The sequence below is a fragment of the Tamandua tetradactyla genome, chromosome 2 (genome assembly GCF_023851605.1).
Source record: "Tamandua tetradactyla isolate mTamTet1 chromosome 2, mTamTet1.pri, whole genome shotgun sequence".
NCBI classification, from domain to species: Eukaryota; Metazoa; Chordata; class Mammalia; order Pilosa; family Myrmecophagidae; genus Tamandua; species Tamandua tetradactyla.
Window position 1 is genome coordinate 185,948,671 of NC_135328.1, and position 17,949 is coordinate 185,966,619.

Sequence of the window (17,949 nt, forward strand, 5' to 3'; positions counted from 1 at the left end):
CACAATGTGTCAAACAGATCTTTTATTCCTAGTAAAATGAGATTCTTCTCTCCATTAAAACTCCAGACCAATTTTAGTAAGTAGTTACACTCCTTTTTCCCTCAGACTACAGCTTTAACCTCACAAAGACTGTTTAGCCAGAACACTGCCTGCTTCTGCGTGTTAAGTACAAGGAATCCCAGGTGTGATCTGTGTTTGGAATTATGACTGGACTCACTGGATGCTAAAATGCCATCAATAAATTCCTGACGTGTTATCTTCCCATCCTGGTCCTTGTCAATTCGCCGGAAGAAATCCATCACCCGAGACTTTTTGTGATTCATCCAACGCATGTACTTTTTCCTCCAGATATCAAAGTCAAAGTTCGCAAATTCCTTTAACTAGAGAGACATGAGAGGTGTCAATAAACCTGTCATTGTGGCCCTCAGTCATGCCCAAATCAACTATGTACTGCCTCATTTATGAAGGCACATTCTGGCTCCTTCATTTAAAACCATGATTACTTAGACAGGCTGCTGCAGGTGGTACAATGGAGCAGCAGGAGAAACAGTAGTGAACAGCTACCATGGAAAACACAGAACACACAGAACAAGAATGGGTGGAGTCATCCTGATTTTCCCTTTACATGTTTTCAAAATATCAACCTCTCAGATATAAGGGAATGGATTCTATTCCAGAAGACAGGTTCTCAGGACCCCTCACTTAGGTTATCTTGAGAGTCACTATAAGCACAGATAGGCCCTACATTAGGAGACTCATGTTTCCCACCACTTTCTACTAAAACTTCTGATTTAATCTGAGTTCTAGATGTAAATATTGGGAACTCAACCTTGTACTCAAGAATGCTTCTTTGGAATGGCACCAGAGGGAACAAACTGTCCACATAACACCATGTTAAATATCTGGTCTTGACAGAAAAGAGTAGGTCTGTACAGTGGGCAAGGTGATCTTAAGCTACTTGGACTGTCAGTGACATATATTCTGAATGACTTAAACAGTGTAGCAGTTCCCTTGGTTTTTCATACTCCAAAGTTGGAAAGAGTGGGGGTAAAAAAAACAAACAAACCAAATATGTTTAAAACTCATGGCCTACAGAAATAACCACAAAAAACCAGAACACTTACTTCTGGGCATAGCTGCCATGACACAAATAAAAAATATAAAAGATATTAGACGTTTGTTGTAGAAACAAGAGAATAATAGTACTATATTTTTTAGACTGAGTAATGATACCTGGAAATTGATTTGCTTTTCATGACCTAATGAAAACTAATGGAATAACAAGATCATAAAACAATCAGTCTTATTTCACAATTGTGTGGCTTCTATTTTTAAATAAATAGCTCAATAATGATAATTTTTCTGATAAGCTCCACAACTGAAGGTAACTTTTCAAAATTATTTTACTAATTCTCAATCAGAGCTAGATGCAGAGGAGGAATGAGTCATAGGACTGCTCCTCATATGGACTGGTTAGTTTCTTGCTTTCCACATCACAGGCTACAACATACTTTACTGGAGTGGTTTTCTCACATGTGCGTGGCTTTTATTTTACAGGGACATGAAGGAAAGAAAGTGATGGCTCAGCACTGGTCTGTTTCTACTTCTGAAGAAGGAGGCCAAAGCACACAGGTCATATTAGGAGGAGCTCATAAAAAATGAAAATAAGAACATAACATATCATAACTTATGGGATACAACAAAGGCAGTGCTGAGAGGGAAATTTATAGCCCTAATTGTCTATATTAAAAAAGAAGAGCTAAAACCAAATACCTAACTAAACACCTGCAGGAACTAGAAAAAGGACAGCAAAGTAATTCCAAAGCAAGCAGAAGGAAAAAAATAATAAAGCAGAAATAAATGACACACTCAGAATTTAAAAATACTAGAATTAACAAAACAAAAGTTGGTTCTTTGAGAAGACTGATAAAATCGCAAATGCTTACCTAGACTGACAAGGAAAAAAAGAGAGAAGACGCAAATAAATAAAATGAGAAATCTGAGGAGATACATTACTACTGACTCCACAGAAATAAAAAGGATCATAGGAAGACACTATGAACTAACTGTATGCAAAAAAATTACACAACCTAGATGAAATGGACAAATTCCTAGAAATATACAAACAACTTACACTGATTCTAGAAGAAATAGAAGATCTCAAGAGACCAATTACAAGTAAAGAGATTGAACCAGTCATCAAAACGACCCAACAAGAAAAACCCACAACCAGACAGCTTCACAGATGAATTCTACCAATCATTCCAAGAAGAATTAATACTAATCCTGCTCAAATTCTTCCAAAAACTGAAGAGGGAATACTACCTAACTCAATCTATGAGGCCAATATCACCTTAGTACCAAAGCCTGATAAAGATACTAGAAGAATAGAAAATTACGAATATAAATACAAAAATCCTTGAAAAAATACAGCACGTTAAAAGAATCATACGTGATGATCAACTGGGTTTTATCCCAGGTATACAAGTGTGGCTCAACACATGAAAATCAATTAATATAATAACAACACATTAACAAATCAAAGGGGAGAAAAAAAGCACAATAATCATCTTCATTGATATACAAAGGCATTTGATAAAATTCAGCATCCTTTCTTGATAAAAATGCTTTGAAAGGGAGGAATCGAAGGAAACATTTTCAGGATGATAAAAAGGCATATATGAAAAATCCACAGCTAACAGTATACTCAATGGTGAAAGACTGAACGCTTTCCCTGTAAGACTAGAAACAAATCAAGGATGCCCACTGCCACCACTATTACTCATTTTTGTGCTAGAATTCTAGCTAGAGCAATCAGGCAAGAAAAAGGAATAAAAGGCATCTAAATTGGAAAGGAAGATATAAATTTTCACTATTTGCAGATAATCTGATTCTATACAGAGAAAATCCTAAAAAGCGACATCAAAGCTACTAGAGCTAATAAATGAGTTCAGCAAAGTGGTGGGATACAAGATCAATGCGCAAAAATCAGTAGTTTCTATATACTAGTAATAGAGCAATCTGAGGAGGAAATCCAGAAAAAAGTTTCACTTACAATAGCTACTAAAAGAATTAAATATTAAGGAACAAATTCAAGCTCAGACCTAAAGGACCTGTACACAGTAAATTATGAAACACTGCGAAAAGAAATAAAAGAAGACCTGAATAAGTGGAAGGACATTCCATGTTCATGGACTGGAAGGCTAAATGTCATTGTTAATTCTACCCAAATTGATGTATAGCTTTAAGGCAATACCAATCAAAATTCCAACAGCCTATTTCACAGAAATGGAAAAGCATATTATCAATTTTATTTGGAAGGGTAATGAACCCCAAATAGCCAAAAACATTTTGAAAAAGAAGAAAGTAGTTGGAGGACTCAGAATTTCTGAGTCTAAAGCATATCACAAAGTTCTGTGGTCAAAACAGCATGTTACAGGCATAAAGAAAAGCATACTGCCCAATGGAATAGAATTGAGAGTTCAGAAATAGATCCTCACATTCAAGGTCAATTGAGATTTGACAAGGCTGCCAAGTCCACTCAACTGGATGAAGAGTTTCTCCAACAAGTGGTAGCACTTTATTGTGAGCATAATTAATAGCACTGAATTGTGTATGTGATTGTGGTTGAAAGGGGAAGTTTAGGGTTGTATATGTCATTAAAAAGTAAGCTAGAGGACAAAACATGGGAATGTATATTAAAATACAGTGAACTTCGTGGTTATGATTATGGTTAATAGTTCAAATATAAAAATTTTCTTTCATGATGTACAATTTTCAAGATGTACAAGCATACATCTCTATTATAAGGTATTGACAATAGGATAGTGTATGGAAAAAATTTACTTAATGCAAACTATGAACTATAGTTAACAGTAATATTTTAATATTCTTTCATCAATTCTAACAAAGGTACCATACCAATGCTAAGTGTCAGTAATAAGGGTATGGGATTTTTCTTTTTGGAGTAACAAAAATTATAATTCTAAAATTGATCATGGTGATGAATACACAACTCTGTGAACATAATGTGAGCCAATAACTGTAAACTTTGAATGGACTATATGATATGTGAATGTATCTCAATAAAACTGCCTTAAAAAAAAAGATAAAACAGTTCTAAAAGGATAAAAACAAGAGGGTCTCAGAAGCGCTGTATTTTGGTAAAAGTCTCTTCCTCCCAAGAAAAGCCACTCCTGGGGCATTACCTCCTCCAGTCTATCCAAGGCATCATTCAGCTTCCGCTGCCGCTCCAGTGCTAAGAGCCAAACCTGCTGCCAGCGGGCAGAGAGCTGGTTGATTCGTGGGTTTTTCGCTTCAGACTGTGAAAGGATTGGCATGGGAGGAGGCGGGGGCTGATTCAAGGACTTCCCTGAAAGGAAAGATAACCATGAGATTAGAAAGATGGTTTTGTCAGTCCAAAAAGAGAAACAGTCATTAAACAGTATGAATTTAGGAGGTCTTTATAACGCTGTCTAGTCATAACTAGTAACAGAAATATGGGACCTGGCAATATTTAGCTATGGAAGCACAGAAATCCCAGAACTACTGATCCTACTCCCCAGCCAAAATGTATTTGTTTCTTACATATCTTCAATCAACTCTGATCTACCTTAGTGAACTGAGAAAATACCAACTCAACTAAAAAAAAATGGATTTTACAGAAGCTGATTTTATTATTAAATCAGTGCAAACAAAACATAGCTTGCACCGATACCCAGAGCAAAGCAAAATAATTTGCTCAACCACCTCAAAATTTCATATTAACCAAAGAAAATGGAGTACTAGTTACTATCTGTCAGTATAAGAAAAGTGAATTACAAAAAAAGATTTTGATTCCATTCCATTATGGCTTTTTAAAATGAAAAAGAAATTTTTTTGATAGGCACTTGGAACGTGTTCTCTTCTATTAGTGGTAAAGAAGCATTCTAACATAGTGGGCAGGAAACATACTGCTACTACTGCGGGATTTCTCGATGAAAGGTGCATGAGTAGGTTCTATATTTTTCCTTTTGTATGTTTTTGTGACCCGGTCCACGTCAGGCTGTTTGCGAGTCATCTCCTCCATAAACATCTGTCAAACACAAACAACAGGAAAAAAGAGTTGCGAGTTTTCTTCAACTATGGAGTCAGGCAACTTCTTACTAACAAAGGCCAAGCCCACAACTGATTGACCAAGTGATGATATTCTCTTACTCCTTTCAAGAAATATGATGGAACAAGGTCCTTTCCTAGGTGCTAGAGACTTGAAGAAAGACATGGCTTGTAATTTAAGGAGTTCGTCACAGCTGAGTGATGAAAACAACGAAGTCAGAGAGTACCAAAGAAACACCTAGTTTCTATGGACACCTCATAGTCCAAGGGAAAACTGCCTGGAGACTGGAACCTGAGCTGAGTGCTGAGGATTAAGAATTAGCCAAAGAATCAGGGAAGGGCTGTCCCAGCAGAGTGTGCAACATGGGCAAAGCCAGAGAAGCAATCAGAAGACAGTATAAGGTAGAGCTGGAAAGGCAGACAGGAGAAAGATCACAAAAACCCTTGTGTCGGAGTAAGGGACTGGGGTTTTATTCTCTCTCTCTTTTTTTTTTTGCCTGGGCAAGCACTGAGAATATTCTGAGAGTGATGGGGGGAGCAACAGAAGGATTTTGATCCTTCAGGTAATAGCCATGATAAAATCTTGTGTTTTAGAGCTATCATTCTGGCTTCAGTGGGGAAGACAGGGCAGTGCTAGCTAGGAGGGTGATTGGCAGTGAGGAGACAGTTTAGGAAACCAGTGCAGTAACTGAGGCAAAATATGATGAAGGCCTGAGCCAGGGCAGGAGAGAAAGAGCCAAGAGATATTTTGAAAGCAGGACACAGAAGAGCTGATGATTAGCTAGATGTAGGGGAAAGGGAAGAACCCTAGATATATCACAGACTTCTATGTTGGATGATTGAGTAGATGAAAAGGTAAGACATAGGTTTGGAAGGGAGGGGGTGGGAGCAAACAAGGAGGCAAAGATAAAGCAGCATTTTAGTCTGCCTCTGATGTACCATTCCGGACTTCAAGTATGATGGTGCTGGAGATGAAGGAGATGTGGAGTTCTTAGTTTACAGGTAATGGCCAAGATTGATAGACTAGATAAAATCTCACAGGAAAGGTCAGTAGCGTGAGAAGAGGATTAAGGATGGAACTTCAGGGTACACAATAACAAGTGGGCAGAGAAAGAACTAGCTAAGGGGTCTAAGAAGGAATGGTAAGAAAGACTAGAGGAAAACAAGATGGAAGGACACAGAAGTCAAAGGGACAAAGGGCTGAGAAGGAAAGAAGAGCCAACTGTATTACTTGTCAAGGACTGAAAAGCAACCGCGGGATTTAGCCAAACGGACCCGGGGCAGTGTTGGCTAGGGAAGGGAGTCATGCCATGACAGTTTGGGAAGTGAATGGGAAATGAGGAGAGAGGACAGGGAAAAAGCAGCTTGGCTAGAACAGGAGGAAAGGACAATGGTAATTCCTCAGGGGTGACATGAGGCTGAAAGGACATGTACGGAACTTCTGCAGGAAAGAGTAAACAGAAAAGGAGAACTGGAAGACATGGGGGAGATAGGGGATAACAGAAGGAAGGGAAATCGGCCTTCAGCGAGAAAATCTTTGCCACTCAATCAGGAGGGAAGGTGTCAGTGTAGATAAATGTGATAAGAAGTACAGGTAGTTCTTACTGACTAGGGTAGTTTTTTATATACGCTAAAAAAATACATTGTCCGCAATATAATTAAGCAAGATCTGTGTTTGTATTCCGTGTACATCATCATAGTTAAAAAACACATTTGCTGCTAGTGATAAATGAAAGTGAGGGGTAAGGGGTATGGTTTGTATAATTTTTTTTCTGTTATTGTTTTCTTTTTTTGTTGTCTTTTTATTTCTTTTTCTGAATTGATGCAAATGTCCTAAGAAATGATGAATATGCAACTATGTGATGATATTGAGAATTACTGAATATATATGTAGAATGGAATTATATGTTAACGTTTGTTCTTCATTTTTTTAATTAATAAATTAAAAAAAAACAAAACACATTTGCTTCCTAGAGACATACAGAGATAGCTCAACTGAATTTCCCTTCATTCAGTTTAGTTTGAGATGTTTTCTTAGCTTATCTCTACAGACTCAGCAAAGAGATCTTTCTGAACCCAGGTGTAATGGGAGAAAGATCAACGGGCTCTTTGCTCAGAGGAAGGTCAATAAAAACAGGGCGTAGGTAGGCAAATCTCTAAGATGGCTCCCAAGATACCCATTTCTGGTATATATGCCCTGTATAATTCCCTTCCCTTGAGTACAGGCAAGATGTGAATATGATGGGAGAGTCACTCCCTTTATTGCCTCATATTAAATACGACTGCCATAGCAGCTGGAGAGTTTCTCCTACTGGCTGTGGCTAGTGTGGCTAAGATCTGAGGGCAGCCTCTTAGAGCTGAGAGTGACCTCTGGCTGATGGCAAGCAAGAAAATGGAGATGTCAGTCCTACAATTCCAAGGAAGGGAAATTCTGCCAACCACCTGAATGAGCCTGGAAGAGGACCCCAAGCTCTAGAGGAGAACCATAGCACCAACTGACAGCTTAACTTCTGCCTAGCGAGGCCCTAAGAAGAGAACCCAGACAACTCATGCTCAGATTTCTGACTCACAGAAACTGAGATAATAAATGCATATTGTTTTAGTTGCTAAATCTGTGGTAAACTGCCACTTTGCAACAAAAAACTAATACACGGGATAAAGGAAATATGCTCCTTGACCAATACAGGAAATGGCAGTGATCACACACGATGCGATGACGCTACCTGGTGCTCAGCGATAAGGGCCTTTACGCGGTCGATGTTCTGAGGGGTCGGCTCCTGGTCCCGCTGAATGAGGGTGGCCTCAGCCCACTGGAGCCACGCCAAAAGCTCTTCCAACAGCTCAGCATTCGCCACCAACTCTGACAGGGCAGTCTCAAGACGCTGCTGGTGCTGCTTAGCCCATGTCAGGACCTGTGGAGAAAGAAAGAAAGAAACCATTAACTCTTTCAATCAAGCACATCTCTTTACCGAAAAAATTCAATACCCTTTTTCTTCTGATTTCTCAATGACTTTTTAGGAGAGAGAACACCCAAAGCAGTCAATAGGTTTGATCCTAATTGTAGTGACAGAGTTGGGATAAGAAATTGTCTCTCCTGAATGCAAATCTAGTACATCCTACTAAAAACAGGATTTCTCAGGAAAGATGGAAACAATTGAAACAATGTATCTACTGGAAGTCATTAATTAACACATCACAATACCCAGCACTATTCTTCCAGATTTCTGCACATTACAAAGTATACAGACATTACTAAAAAGCTAACTTAATTTTTGCTGAGATATTCACAGTGAGAAACCAGGAAAGATTCATTATGGGGGAGGGGGAGCTCTGTAGTATTTCATTGCTATAAATCCATCATGTTATAGTTTCACTCTAAAACCAGAGACTCACTTCCTCAAACCGAGCTCGGATAATAGTGATCCAGTGTTTAATGGTGGTGATGCAATCGGGATGGCAGACAGCCAGGATGACTTCCCCCATTGCTACCGCTGTGTTAACATCCACTCGCTTTTCTTCCACTTTCTTCATGAATTCCTAAAAAAAAAAGATTCGAAAACAAAAATTTAACAGTCCTAAGAAGAAAAATATTTCAGGGTATTTTTTACCTCTGTGTGTGGACACAGGACCTAAAAATCCTTAGATGGGTATCTCTGGCAGTTTCTTTTCAGTTCTAAAAGTTATGGGAAAGGACTAGGACACAGAAGTTTGCCCCTTTTCCTTTTTTTTTTTTTTCTTTTCCTACTTTGAGTTAGTTTCTCCCTCTCATTTTTTAACCCTGTTTTTAATTCATTTCCATATTTGTAAAAAGTTTTGCCTTGGCACAAATATAATAAAGACAGCTATAAAACACTACACTATTTTTTTAAACATCCACAACAGAATACAACAGCAAAACCAAGATTAAAATCTCTTGGTGAATAATGTGAAATTAACAAAAACTAAAAGAAGAAACCATTCTCACCTCAGTAGGACAGTTCAAACTGAGGCCCCACATATTGCATTATACTTTACAGCCTGGTAAGCAATTGCAGGGTGTCATATCAAGGCCCAAAGCAGGTAGCATAAGGAAAGTCAAACAAAGGAGTGTGTAGGTAAGGAGGGATAAAGAGAATGGAATAGTCCACATCAGTCTTTATATAATGCTATGTTGTTTGACATGTTTACAACCAGTTTGTATTATTTTTGTGAAAACGAATGAATGCTCATCTTCATTCTGATGGTCAAAAATCCATCAGTCCCTTCCCTCTTGTTCCTACTAAAGCAGTAAGTTAGGCCCATTCTGGTTTTGCTCCTTTCACATGAGGTACTTCCAAGCATGAATTCCTTGGTGGCAGTGCAGCTATAATCATGGTGAGGGCATGGTTCGCCAGACCTTGGAGCTGGATTACCTTATGGGTGTCAATGAGCGACTGCAGAGCCTCTGCATCGTCAGGAAGTGCTCCTCGAAAGCGAAGAGTCTGCTCTGCTTCAGAAAGCCATTCCAACAGCATGTGGACTGTGTCATGAAACTCTTCTGCCTGAAATACCCAAGCATAAAATACGGTATTTCTTTCTGCAATCAAAGTCCTAAACACTGGGATTTGCCAGGGAAAGGATCCAGGCAGGCCCTGAACTTCCGAGCTCATCACAGGCATTTGATGGTCCTATCCAAGCCCCATAAAGGTCATCTTTCATTTATGGATCTTTGAAATAACAACAACTGAATTTGTTATTTCTCTAACACAAATAAGTATTAAAGTCTTAAAGAACATTTTCAACTTTATGTTCATTTCAAGACTGGCTGGCACAGATCCTAAGAATGAAACTAAAATGAATCTGCTTAAATCTGTCACCTTGGGTAGTTGTAGCAAATCTCTGTTACCTGTTTTAAGGCCTGCTCAAGTCGACTTTGTTTGGAGACAGAGAGTTTACACACAGTGTCCCAGCGAGTACTCAGTTCCTGGAGCTGTCCTTTTACCCAAGTGGTATCATCTCGACTATTCTCAATCAGCTCTCGGCCTGACCGCTTCAGAACTTGAACAGTTCCTGTTCGCTTTCCCAGTTCCTTCTGGAAAACCTAGAAAAGAAAACAGAAGAATTAGTTTGTCTGAGAAATCCTACGCTTTTTTTATGCACACAGGGAGGGAGGGTGATTTATATGAAAGAATAATCAGAATATCTGGCTCTGAAAGTCAGCTCAGGCACTTATGAGCTATGTGACTTTGGATAAACTGCTTCACTTCCTTGAGTCCAGTTTCTCATCTGTGAAATGGAAATAGTTATATCAACATCTCCAGAATTCTGGGAATTAAATAAGAACACATCTGCCAAGCCCATAAGAACCTAATGTTAATTAAGTTGAAAGTAAAGTTGAATGTTTTATGCAAAAACAGGAAGATATTATGCAGCTTAACATCACAGGTTTAGGATACACCAAATATTGGCATGCACAGTATTAGGCTTCTTAGGTTCAGAAATGGTTAAAAAAAAACCTCACTTTCCTTTTAGGAGTCAGTGGAAATGGATATCTTTGAGAGTCTCCATCTGAATTAAATTCATTTTATGACTCAACTAAGAGATACAAACAGGAAATGAGGGATCTCAAAGTGACGTTTACACATTGTCAAATCTCTGAGTGTAACCAATTTTGGTCAATTCTTTGTGACTGATGCAGAACCCCAGCAACAGTTTGTTTAAACACAGAGCAAGGAGCTGCCTGCCTCTCTGACAAGCAGAGATACTGGCTCTGTTGGGTTTTCTTTCTCTGCCAGATGGCAACTCCCCAGCAGAAGACGCATATAGGTAGAGGGCCCAACCACTTCCCCCTCCCTGGGACCCAGCTTTGGCCCCTCACCTTATGGGCATCCATGAGGTTCATGACGAGGTCGAGGTCCCCATGCACAGGCTGGTCCTCAGCCAGCTGCGGCTCCACTTTGTACAACCAATCGACCAAGGCCTGCAAAGCATCCATGAACTGACCTGAAAACAGCAGGGCCTCCTCCAACTTGTGCTGCCTGAGGAAAACACACAAATCCCAGTGTGCTTAGGGAGTCTTTTTATGAACGGCTCAGCTGAAGCAGAATACTGCTTCAATTCTATATAGGGAGGGATCTTCATATTGGACTAGTTAGAAATACAATAAAAGCGACAAGAAAAGATGTCCAGACATTTTTACTCAAACCACTCTATAGAATGGATGCAGTGTAGTTCAGAGGACAGATAAACAGTTCTTCCAACGTCTTACAGTCCAATGGCTATCCACTTGGACACACCCTAAGACCTAAGGTCTAAGTTAATTACTTTATACTACTCTAGTAGAGGATGATAATTTTGGTAATGGTCTGGGATCAAATAGGAGTTCAATTCCTAACTCTACACTAGTTATGTGACCCTGAACTATTTCTCAACTTCTTCGAACTTCATCTAAAAAACAGGAGTACAAATAGGACATAATTCACAGCTACTGAAACAATTATAAGTCAGTACAGCACAGTGGATAAAAGTAATAAGCTTTAGGAACCATACTGCCAAAATTCAAAGTGTTCAGTAAAATTCAGTTACTATTATGGTTAAATGAGATAATGTACCCAGAGGCTTTGTATAGTGTTCAATACGTGGTGAGAGCACTCAGTTAGGTAACTATTGATATTGCAAATTGGTGATTTTCAATTATTTTAAACTTACAGATATAGTACATTGGCTTGATCTTATGGCACTTTCTCTTTCTAACACAATTTCCAGTTAAACATGAGAGAATTTCAATAAGTTGTATTCCAATAATTTCAAAACTGTCATTGAACTGGAGATATTAAGAGATGCTGCAAAACCTCCAGATGATGCATTAGCTTCATGACCATTTATGAAATCCAGTAGAAGAATTTATTAGTTACTTTTGGGACAAATATGAAAGGGGACAATTGTGCTCACCGCTCCACAGACTTGCCACAAACAGTATCCCATTTGTCTCTGATTTCTCCTAGCAAGTTGTCAAGTTTCTGAGTATCATCAGGAAGCAAAGTCTTTTCTTTCAGGGCTCTGCCAGTTCTAATTGTGGTATCATACACAGGCTGTTTGCCACCAAGAGTTTTCTGAAACTCCTATGTTTCCAAAAAAGAAAAGAAAAAACATGTTAAAAGTCAGATGACTTCTTGATTTGCAACAAAAAAAATGTGGGTTTTCCAGGTTGACAACAAAATACAGTATATGAATCACCATTTTTTGAACTAAAATTAGTAAGTAACCTATCCTTTAAAAAATTTTTAAGTTTTTGTTCATGTGAAATACAGCAGTGCATGTTAATTTCAAAAAGACCTGTTTTAACTCGTTATTTCCCACAATCACTTTGAACTGTTAACTGAACAGAAGGATATCATCATGGTTAGACAGTGACTTGATATAAAATGGAACCATGGCTCAATTTACTACTGCATCATCACCTTAACTTTTTAAACAATAATCAATTAGTTTTTGTTTGATTAGCTCTGACTTTATTTTTAGCAATCTCTAAACCTCAGTGAGTAATAAGTTCAAGATCCAAAAGTAATTAACAGCTTTACCTTGTGTTTAGAAAGCTGAAGTTTAATTTTGTCTGGGTCATTAGATATTTCTAGTTCTGAGTCCAGGTGACTCTCTGCATCTTCTAGCCAGTCAATCAGTTTTTTCCAAGCTTCATGAAACTAAAATTATATAAGAAATAATTTATAACCGGAATGAACATGCAAACTACCCAGCACTTTTATGAGAACCACCCCCAGACACTCAATGCATTCAGCATAAGATTGTTCAATAAATTCGTGTCTTTCTTTTATAATGCATTCAGCATAAGATTGTTCAATAAATTTGTGTCTTTCTTTTATAACTTACCTGTTTTGCCCGCTTCCTGGCATCATCCAGTGATCGTCCCCTTTCAATAGATCGTTGGACAACTTTTTCCCACCGAGACTGGACACTAACCAACAAATTTTTGATCAGAACAACATCCTGTTTTTGGCTAAGGAACTTCAACTGATTCCCAGTTTGATCCAGTTCAATGATCTGGTCTCGATGAGCATTTACTTCATTAGCAAAAACCTGAGGGAGAAATATCACTCTTTTAAAAGTTAATACAATATAGAGAAGCATTTCTTTCAACTCTTTTGTTCAAAAGGAAGGCAACATAATAGTGTCATAGTTACCTTGTGTTCCTCTATTTGGGAAAGGACAGTGCTTAGAATCAGGCTGGGAGGAGAAGCGATGTTTAAACTCTGCTCTGCTAGAGTGAGCCAGTTGATAAATTCTTGTAGGGAATTCTGGAATTCTGTTGCCAGGTTGAGGGCCTCTTCCAGCTTTGACTGAATTTTAATTAAACACACACACACACACACACAAAGATAAAGTGCTAAATTCAGGAATTACAGCTTCATGGACAAAGACATGAATTGTACTCCAAATGAAATGACCTCTACAAACGAAGCCTCATTTAATCAACCTCCAAGTATGCCCTGTTTGTCAAAAAGGGGACATTTCAATATTAGTGTCTGAAACTGAAACAACTAGACAAGAACTGTGTACATGGAAAAGGAAAGAGAACAAATAGCACCTAAGTTACTTTCTCTGCAACTCTCCAATTCCTGGGACATTAAAGAAAAGGAGTAAAACTAGTCAATAAATGTAGGGGAACAGACCCTTTAGTGGTGACAGCTGCAGAATCTGCAAACTGGTTTGGGCAGTCTCAGTTTCCTTTAATGTACTTTTTGTGGAATAAAAATGAAATAAAAAGCGTTTTACTGTAAAGAGGATGCTAACTGCAGCGCTCTCTGTTTAAACACATTTTTTTCCCCAGCAAATACGGCATCTGAAAATGTCTAAATCTGAAACTTAATGCTACTAGTAAAAAAGGTAATAAAAGAAGCTTGAAATTTTAGGCAAAAATAAATATTAGGTATAAATTTTCAGATATTTGTTTCTTTATGCTAAATGATCTGAATCCAAATGGCAAAAAAACACAGCTCATTCAAGACAAGTACTACTCTCCACAAGACATTCCAATGCAACAAAGTCCAAAAGCATCATCTTCAGAAACCTCTGACCCCAACATCTTGGTGATAGGCTTCCGCCTCTGACCCCTCTACCAGACAGGCAAAGCAGAAAAATGAGAGGTTGTTAAAAATAAATATATCCAACATACCCACAGAAACAAATCCTAACAGGTACACTGAAGATATTAATTACTAGTAATTATAGTTGATTAGGATTTTACATGGTTTTTATTTTCCTCTTGTGCTTTCATGTTACTTTTATAACATTAAAAAACATTATGAATGCTACAAAAATGCACAGATCCAATCTAAACGAAATCAAGTGGCAAAACCAAATCCGCCTCAAATCTATCTGACAAATGTTTAGAAATTAGTATATTGTAAGTTCCTAGACAGTAGGAATTCTTTGTACATCATTTTATCTATATATGCTTTAACACAGCACCATACACATTTAATAGATTATCTTAGTGATCCTAAAGTGTAATATTTCCACAACATCAGAAATAACTATCCATGACACCAGCTGTTGCTTGACCAGTTCCACTAATGATGGGTAATACCTCTTGAGGCAGCCCTCTCCACTGTTGGGATAACCTTCCAGAAACTTCTCGATTATGAGTCACAATCTGTTTCTTTAATTAATCTTAGTTCTGCCTTCTGCAGGACTACAGAAAATGACCTGCCCAAGAATCAGAATACAACTCTACATGCAGGTCCACTGGCCACTGTTCATATAACAATTTACCAGACCCTCATACTAGAAGCATTCTAGGAAATGAATGCTTCTCTCTAAATATTCGCTAATACGCACAACTATTTATCATGTTCTTCTGTCCATTATCTTTCACAAGGGTGGGATCCATGCCTCTACTGCTTCCACTATATACCTAACACAGTGCCTGGTACATAGATGCTTAAGAACTATTTGTTGAATGGATGTGCCCAACAAATTTGAATACATATTTAACATTTGATCAGACAGATCTGATAGCACAGAAAAAAATGAAATTCTCATAAAAAACAATTTGGGCAAATGCTTCGGTTCCTGATCACCTTCTTCTTCTTTTGAGAAGACTTTTTTTTTTTTTGAGGAAGAACGGGGAGAGGCCGTATCAAATAATTCTCTTGATTGTTAGCATATTTCCTTGCACACTACATTTAAACTAGAATCCAAATTCCTTGTGAGGAATTAATTCTGATCCCCGCATGTCCTAACCCCACCCTCCCAATCCCAAATCACCAACACTTAAAAAACCTTGTTTAAAGTCCATCCATCATTGAGCAATAATGTCTAGATAACAGGCAAGTAACACCTTAACTGACAAATGTAGAAAAGGGATAAGTATGAAGGCAAACAATGGCAGAAATGAGTACCATCAAAGCCGATCTGACATGGATGAAAAACAGAAATTTAACAGCAGAAGCTTAATTAGCATGGAGCTATATTTTAGTCTATTAGTTCTGCAATTTGGTTACAATACACCAGTCTATGAAAATTTTTCATAGAAATGAGATGGTAATACATGCTACCACCAAGCAAACTACGCAGGCATAGTAATCACAAACTGATATTTGTGTAGATACCTTTCTTTCTTCCATCTTACTGCTGACCACATGCCACTTCTGTTCCAAAAGCGCCACACTCTGTTCTGTCTTTGAGCCAGACCCAGAATCATCACGGCTTAGAAGCATGAGCCTGCCCTTGTCAAGCAGTTGATTGTAAGTCTCTTCCTTGACTTTCAGCTGGGAATAGAGTTCCTATAAGAAAAGGCAGCAAAGATATCAATAAAGCGGATTTCTCTGGCCTCTTAATTCCCTGGAAGATAGCAACATGCAGATTTACTAGCACAGTCTGGAAAAGTCCAGGAGGCTTTCATCTTGTTCAAAGCTTTTCATTTAAATTCAGTAATGAAACCCACTGTTCTTTCTTAATACGAAAATAATTTTGTCACTAAGGAAATAGGAAAAAAAATTTTTTACAATCAGAGATGAGAGATTACAGACCCCAGTAATTTGTCTCCTTCTCATGAAGGATCTGCCTAGAAATTGTTGCCTTTTGTTCTCACAAGTTTTCTTGAAAATATGTTATTACCTATTACAGTAGCCCAAACCGCCCTTCTCTTAAATACAACTACACTGTGTTATGTGTGTCATCTTCATGCTCTAACCCTAAAGTCAATGTTCTTGTGTCAACCAAACTGATTAACTCAAAATTTACTAGCTCATCAATGTATTTCCAGTTGATTCTTCCCTGTGACTATGCTGATTATGATAAGCAGCAATTCCCAAGGTTGTACTATATTGATGGTAAAAATGTAGGACTTGCAGACTCCTAGACACATATATCACACCATGAATTCAGAAATGAGACACTTATGCTCAATTTCAAGAATTCTCCATTACCATATGTGTATCAAGCTGTTCCCGAGCAGTTTCAGGAAGTCCTCCAGTGGGTTTAGATGCAGAAAGTTGGCTCTCCATTCTAGTTAGTTCCAAGAGGAAATCTTCGATTTCACTGTGGAAACCCTGGGCCTTTTGAGAAAAGACATATCAGCAATGTCAGTAGTCAATTCTTAGCTTCATAAGTAAATTTTCTAATGATCATATGGAAAATTTTGAGAGAGCAATGTTGGACTGCTCTAAGGCAGAATTGTGTTTCCGGATCAGCATGGGGCCAACCTATTTATTCATTGTTAGAATCCAGCAAAATGCCTCATATCTCACTATAATATTTTATAGACATCTGCTATAATCTGATGAATTTGACTGATTAAGGTTGAATAAAGAGGAACCTGACTGATCTAAGACATATGTGAATGTGTGAACAAGGTGTGTTACAGTGAAGATCTACCAACTTCAAATAGTAAATAAATAGAGTGGGCTATAAACTAAATGAAAAAAAGAACAACCCAACAAGCTGTTCTTTCCAGACAAGTTCCAGTACAGAAATGATCTTCTTTTCAAGATATTAGGGATTCTACCCCAAAATGCTTTCCTCTTTTTGATTAAGGCTTTCTTCTAAATATTATGAGCACATTTCTACCTACCTAACGTGGACAATGCATGTACCTGCTGCAATGTTGACTGAAGCTGCTGCTCCCTCTCCTCTGTTTTTTGTAACACTGACTCCCAGCACTGGTTCATAGTTTCCAAACGGCTCCTTAAGCTGCTGGCATCATCTCCAGCACTTGATTCAAGAAGCTCATTGCCAGCTTTGTTGACTGTTTCCACTGTGGCTTGATGGGCCAAAACATCATTTTTTAAAACCTAAAAAATTTTGAACATAATTTATCTCTACAGCCATCATCAAGCCCGGTCCCCCAAGGTACACACAGCATCAAACAGCTTTTGGTGGCCATATTAGGTCTCAAACCAACAGTTCTTACATGGTGCTTCGCAAGCTCAACTTCAATGACTTTTGGGTCTCCACTTATCGGTCTTTGAGCATCTAACAATTCTTCAGTGTGAATAAGCCAACTCATTAGTTCCTCTAAGGCATGTTGGAACTGGCCAAGAGCCAAAAGAGCACCTTCTAGCTTATGCTGCTCAGAGAAAGATATAAAGGGAACATTTGTTACGATATTAGAAAACAGCAAAGAGTAGTTCATTTACGTACTCTATCACATGCCTTACCTACCTGTCTGTGGGCAATTTTCTCACCCAGGTTTTCCCAGAGGTGTTTGAGTTCTGTCAATGGTTCTCGTATAATGTCTCTGTCTGTTTCATCAGTAGCTTTTTTTAACATCAATTCACCCTGGTGATTGAGCTTCTCCATCTCAATTTGCTGTTGATAAACTTCTACTTTGAACTCCTATTAAAGACATACTTAATGTTAACATCAAATCAAGCCTTT

General features: G+C 38.2%; 1 protein-coding gene across 13 annotated transcripts in view; it reads right to left on the bottom strand.

Annotated features, from left to right (window-relative positions):
- The window catches only part of MACF1 (microtubule actin crosslinking factor 1), a 379,780-nt gene that overhangs the window by 23,638 nt on the left and 338,193 nt on the right, over nucleotides 1-17,949 (bottom strand). For all 13 annotated transcript variants that reach the window (XM_077150197.1, XM_077150196.1, XM_077150193.1 and 10 more), the window contains 17 exons: nucleotides 17,734-17,907; nucleotides 17,483-17,638; nucleotides 17,166-17,363; nucleotides 16,500-16,628; nucleotides 15,681-15,854; nucleotides 13,251-13,406; nucleotides 12,940-13,146; nucleotides 12,633-12,752; nucleotides 12,004-12,173; nucleotides 10,931-11,090; nucleotides 9,959-10,153; nucleotides 9,486-9,614; nucleotides 8,488-8,631; nucleotides 7,818-8,006; nucleotides 4,954-5,074; nucleotides 4,209-4,372; nucleotides 218-380 (listed from right to left, as the gene is read on the bottom strand). In XM_077150197.1, the coding sequence (XP_077006312.1) occupies nucleotides 218-380; nucleotides 4,209-4,372; nucleotides 4,954-5,074; nucleotides 7,818-8,006; nucleotides 8,488-8,631; nucleotides 9,486-9,614; nucleotides 9,959-10,153; nucleotides 10,931-11,090; nucleotides 12,004-12,173; nucleotides 12,633-12,752; nucleotides 12,940-13,146; nucleotides 13,251-13,406; nucleotides 15,681-15,854; nucleotides 16,500-16,628; nucleotides 17,166-17,363; nucleotides 17,483-17,638; nucleotides 17,734-17,907 (2,749 nt within the window). The remainder of the gene's footprint in view (nucleotides 1-217; nucleotides 381-4,208; nucleotides 4,373-4,953; nucleotides 5,075-7,817; nucleotides 8,007-8,487; nucleotides 8,632-9,485; nucleotides 9,615-9,958; nucleotides 10,154-10,930; nucleotides 11,091-12,003; nucleotides 12,174-12,632; nucleotides 12,753-12,939; nucleotides 13,147-13,250; nucleotides 13,407-15,680; nucleotides 15,855-16,499; nucleotides 16,629-17,165; nucleotides 17,364-17,482; nucleotides 17,639-17,733; nucleotides 17,908-17,949) is intronic.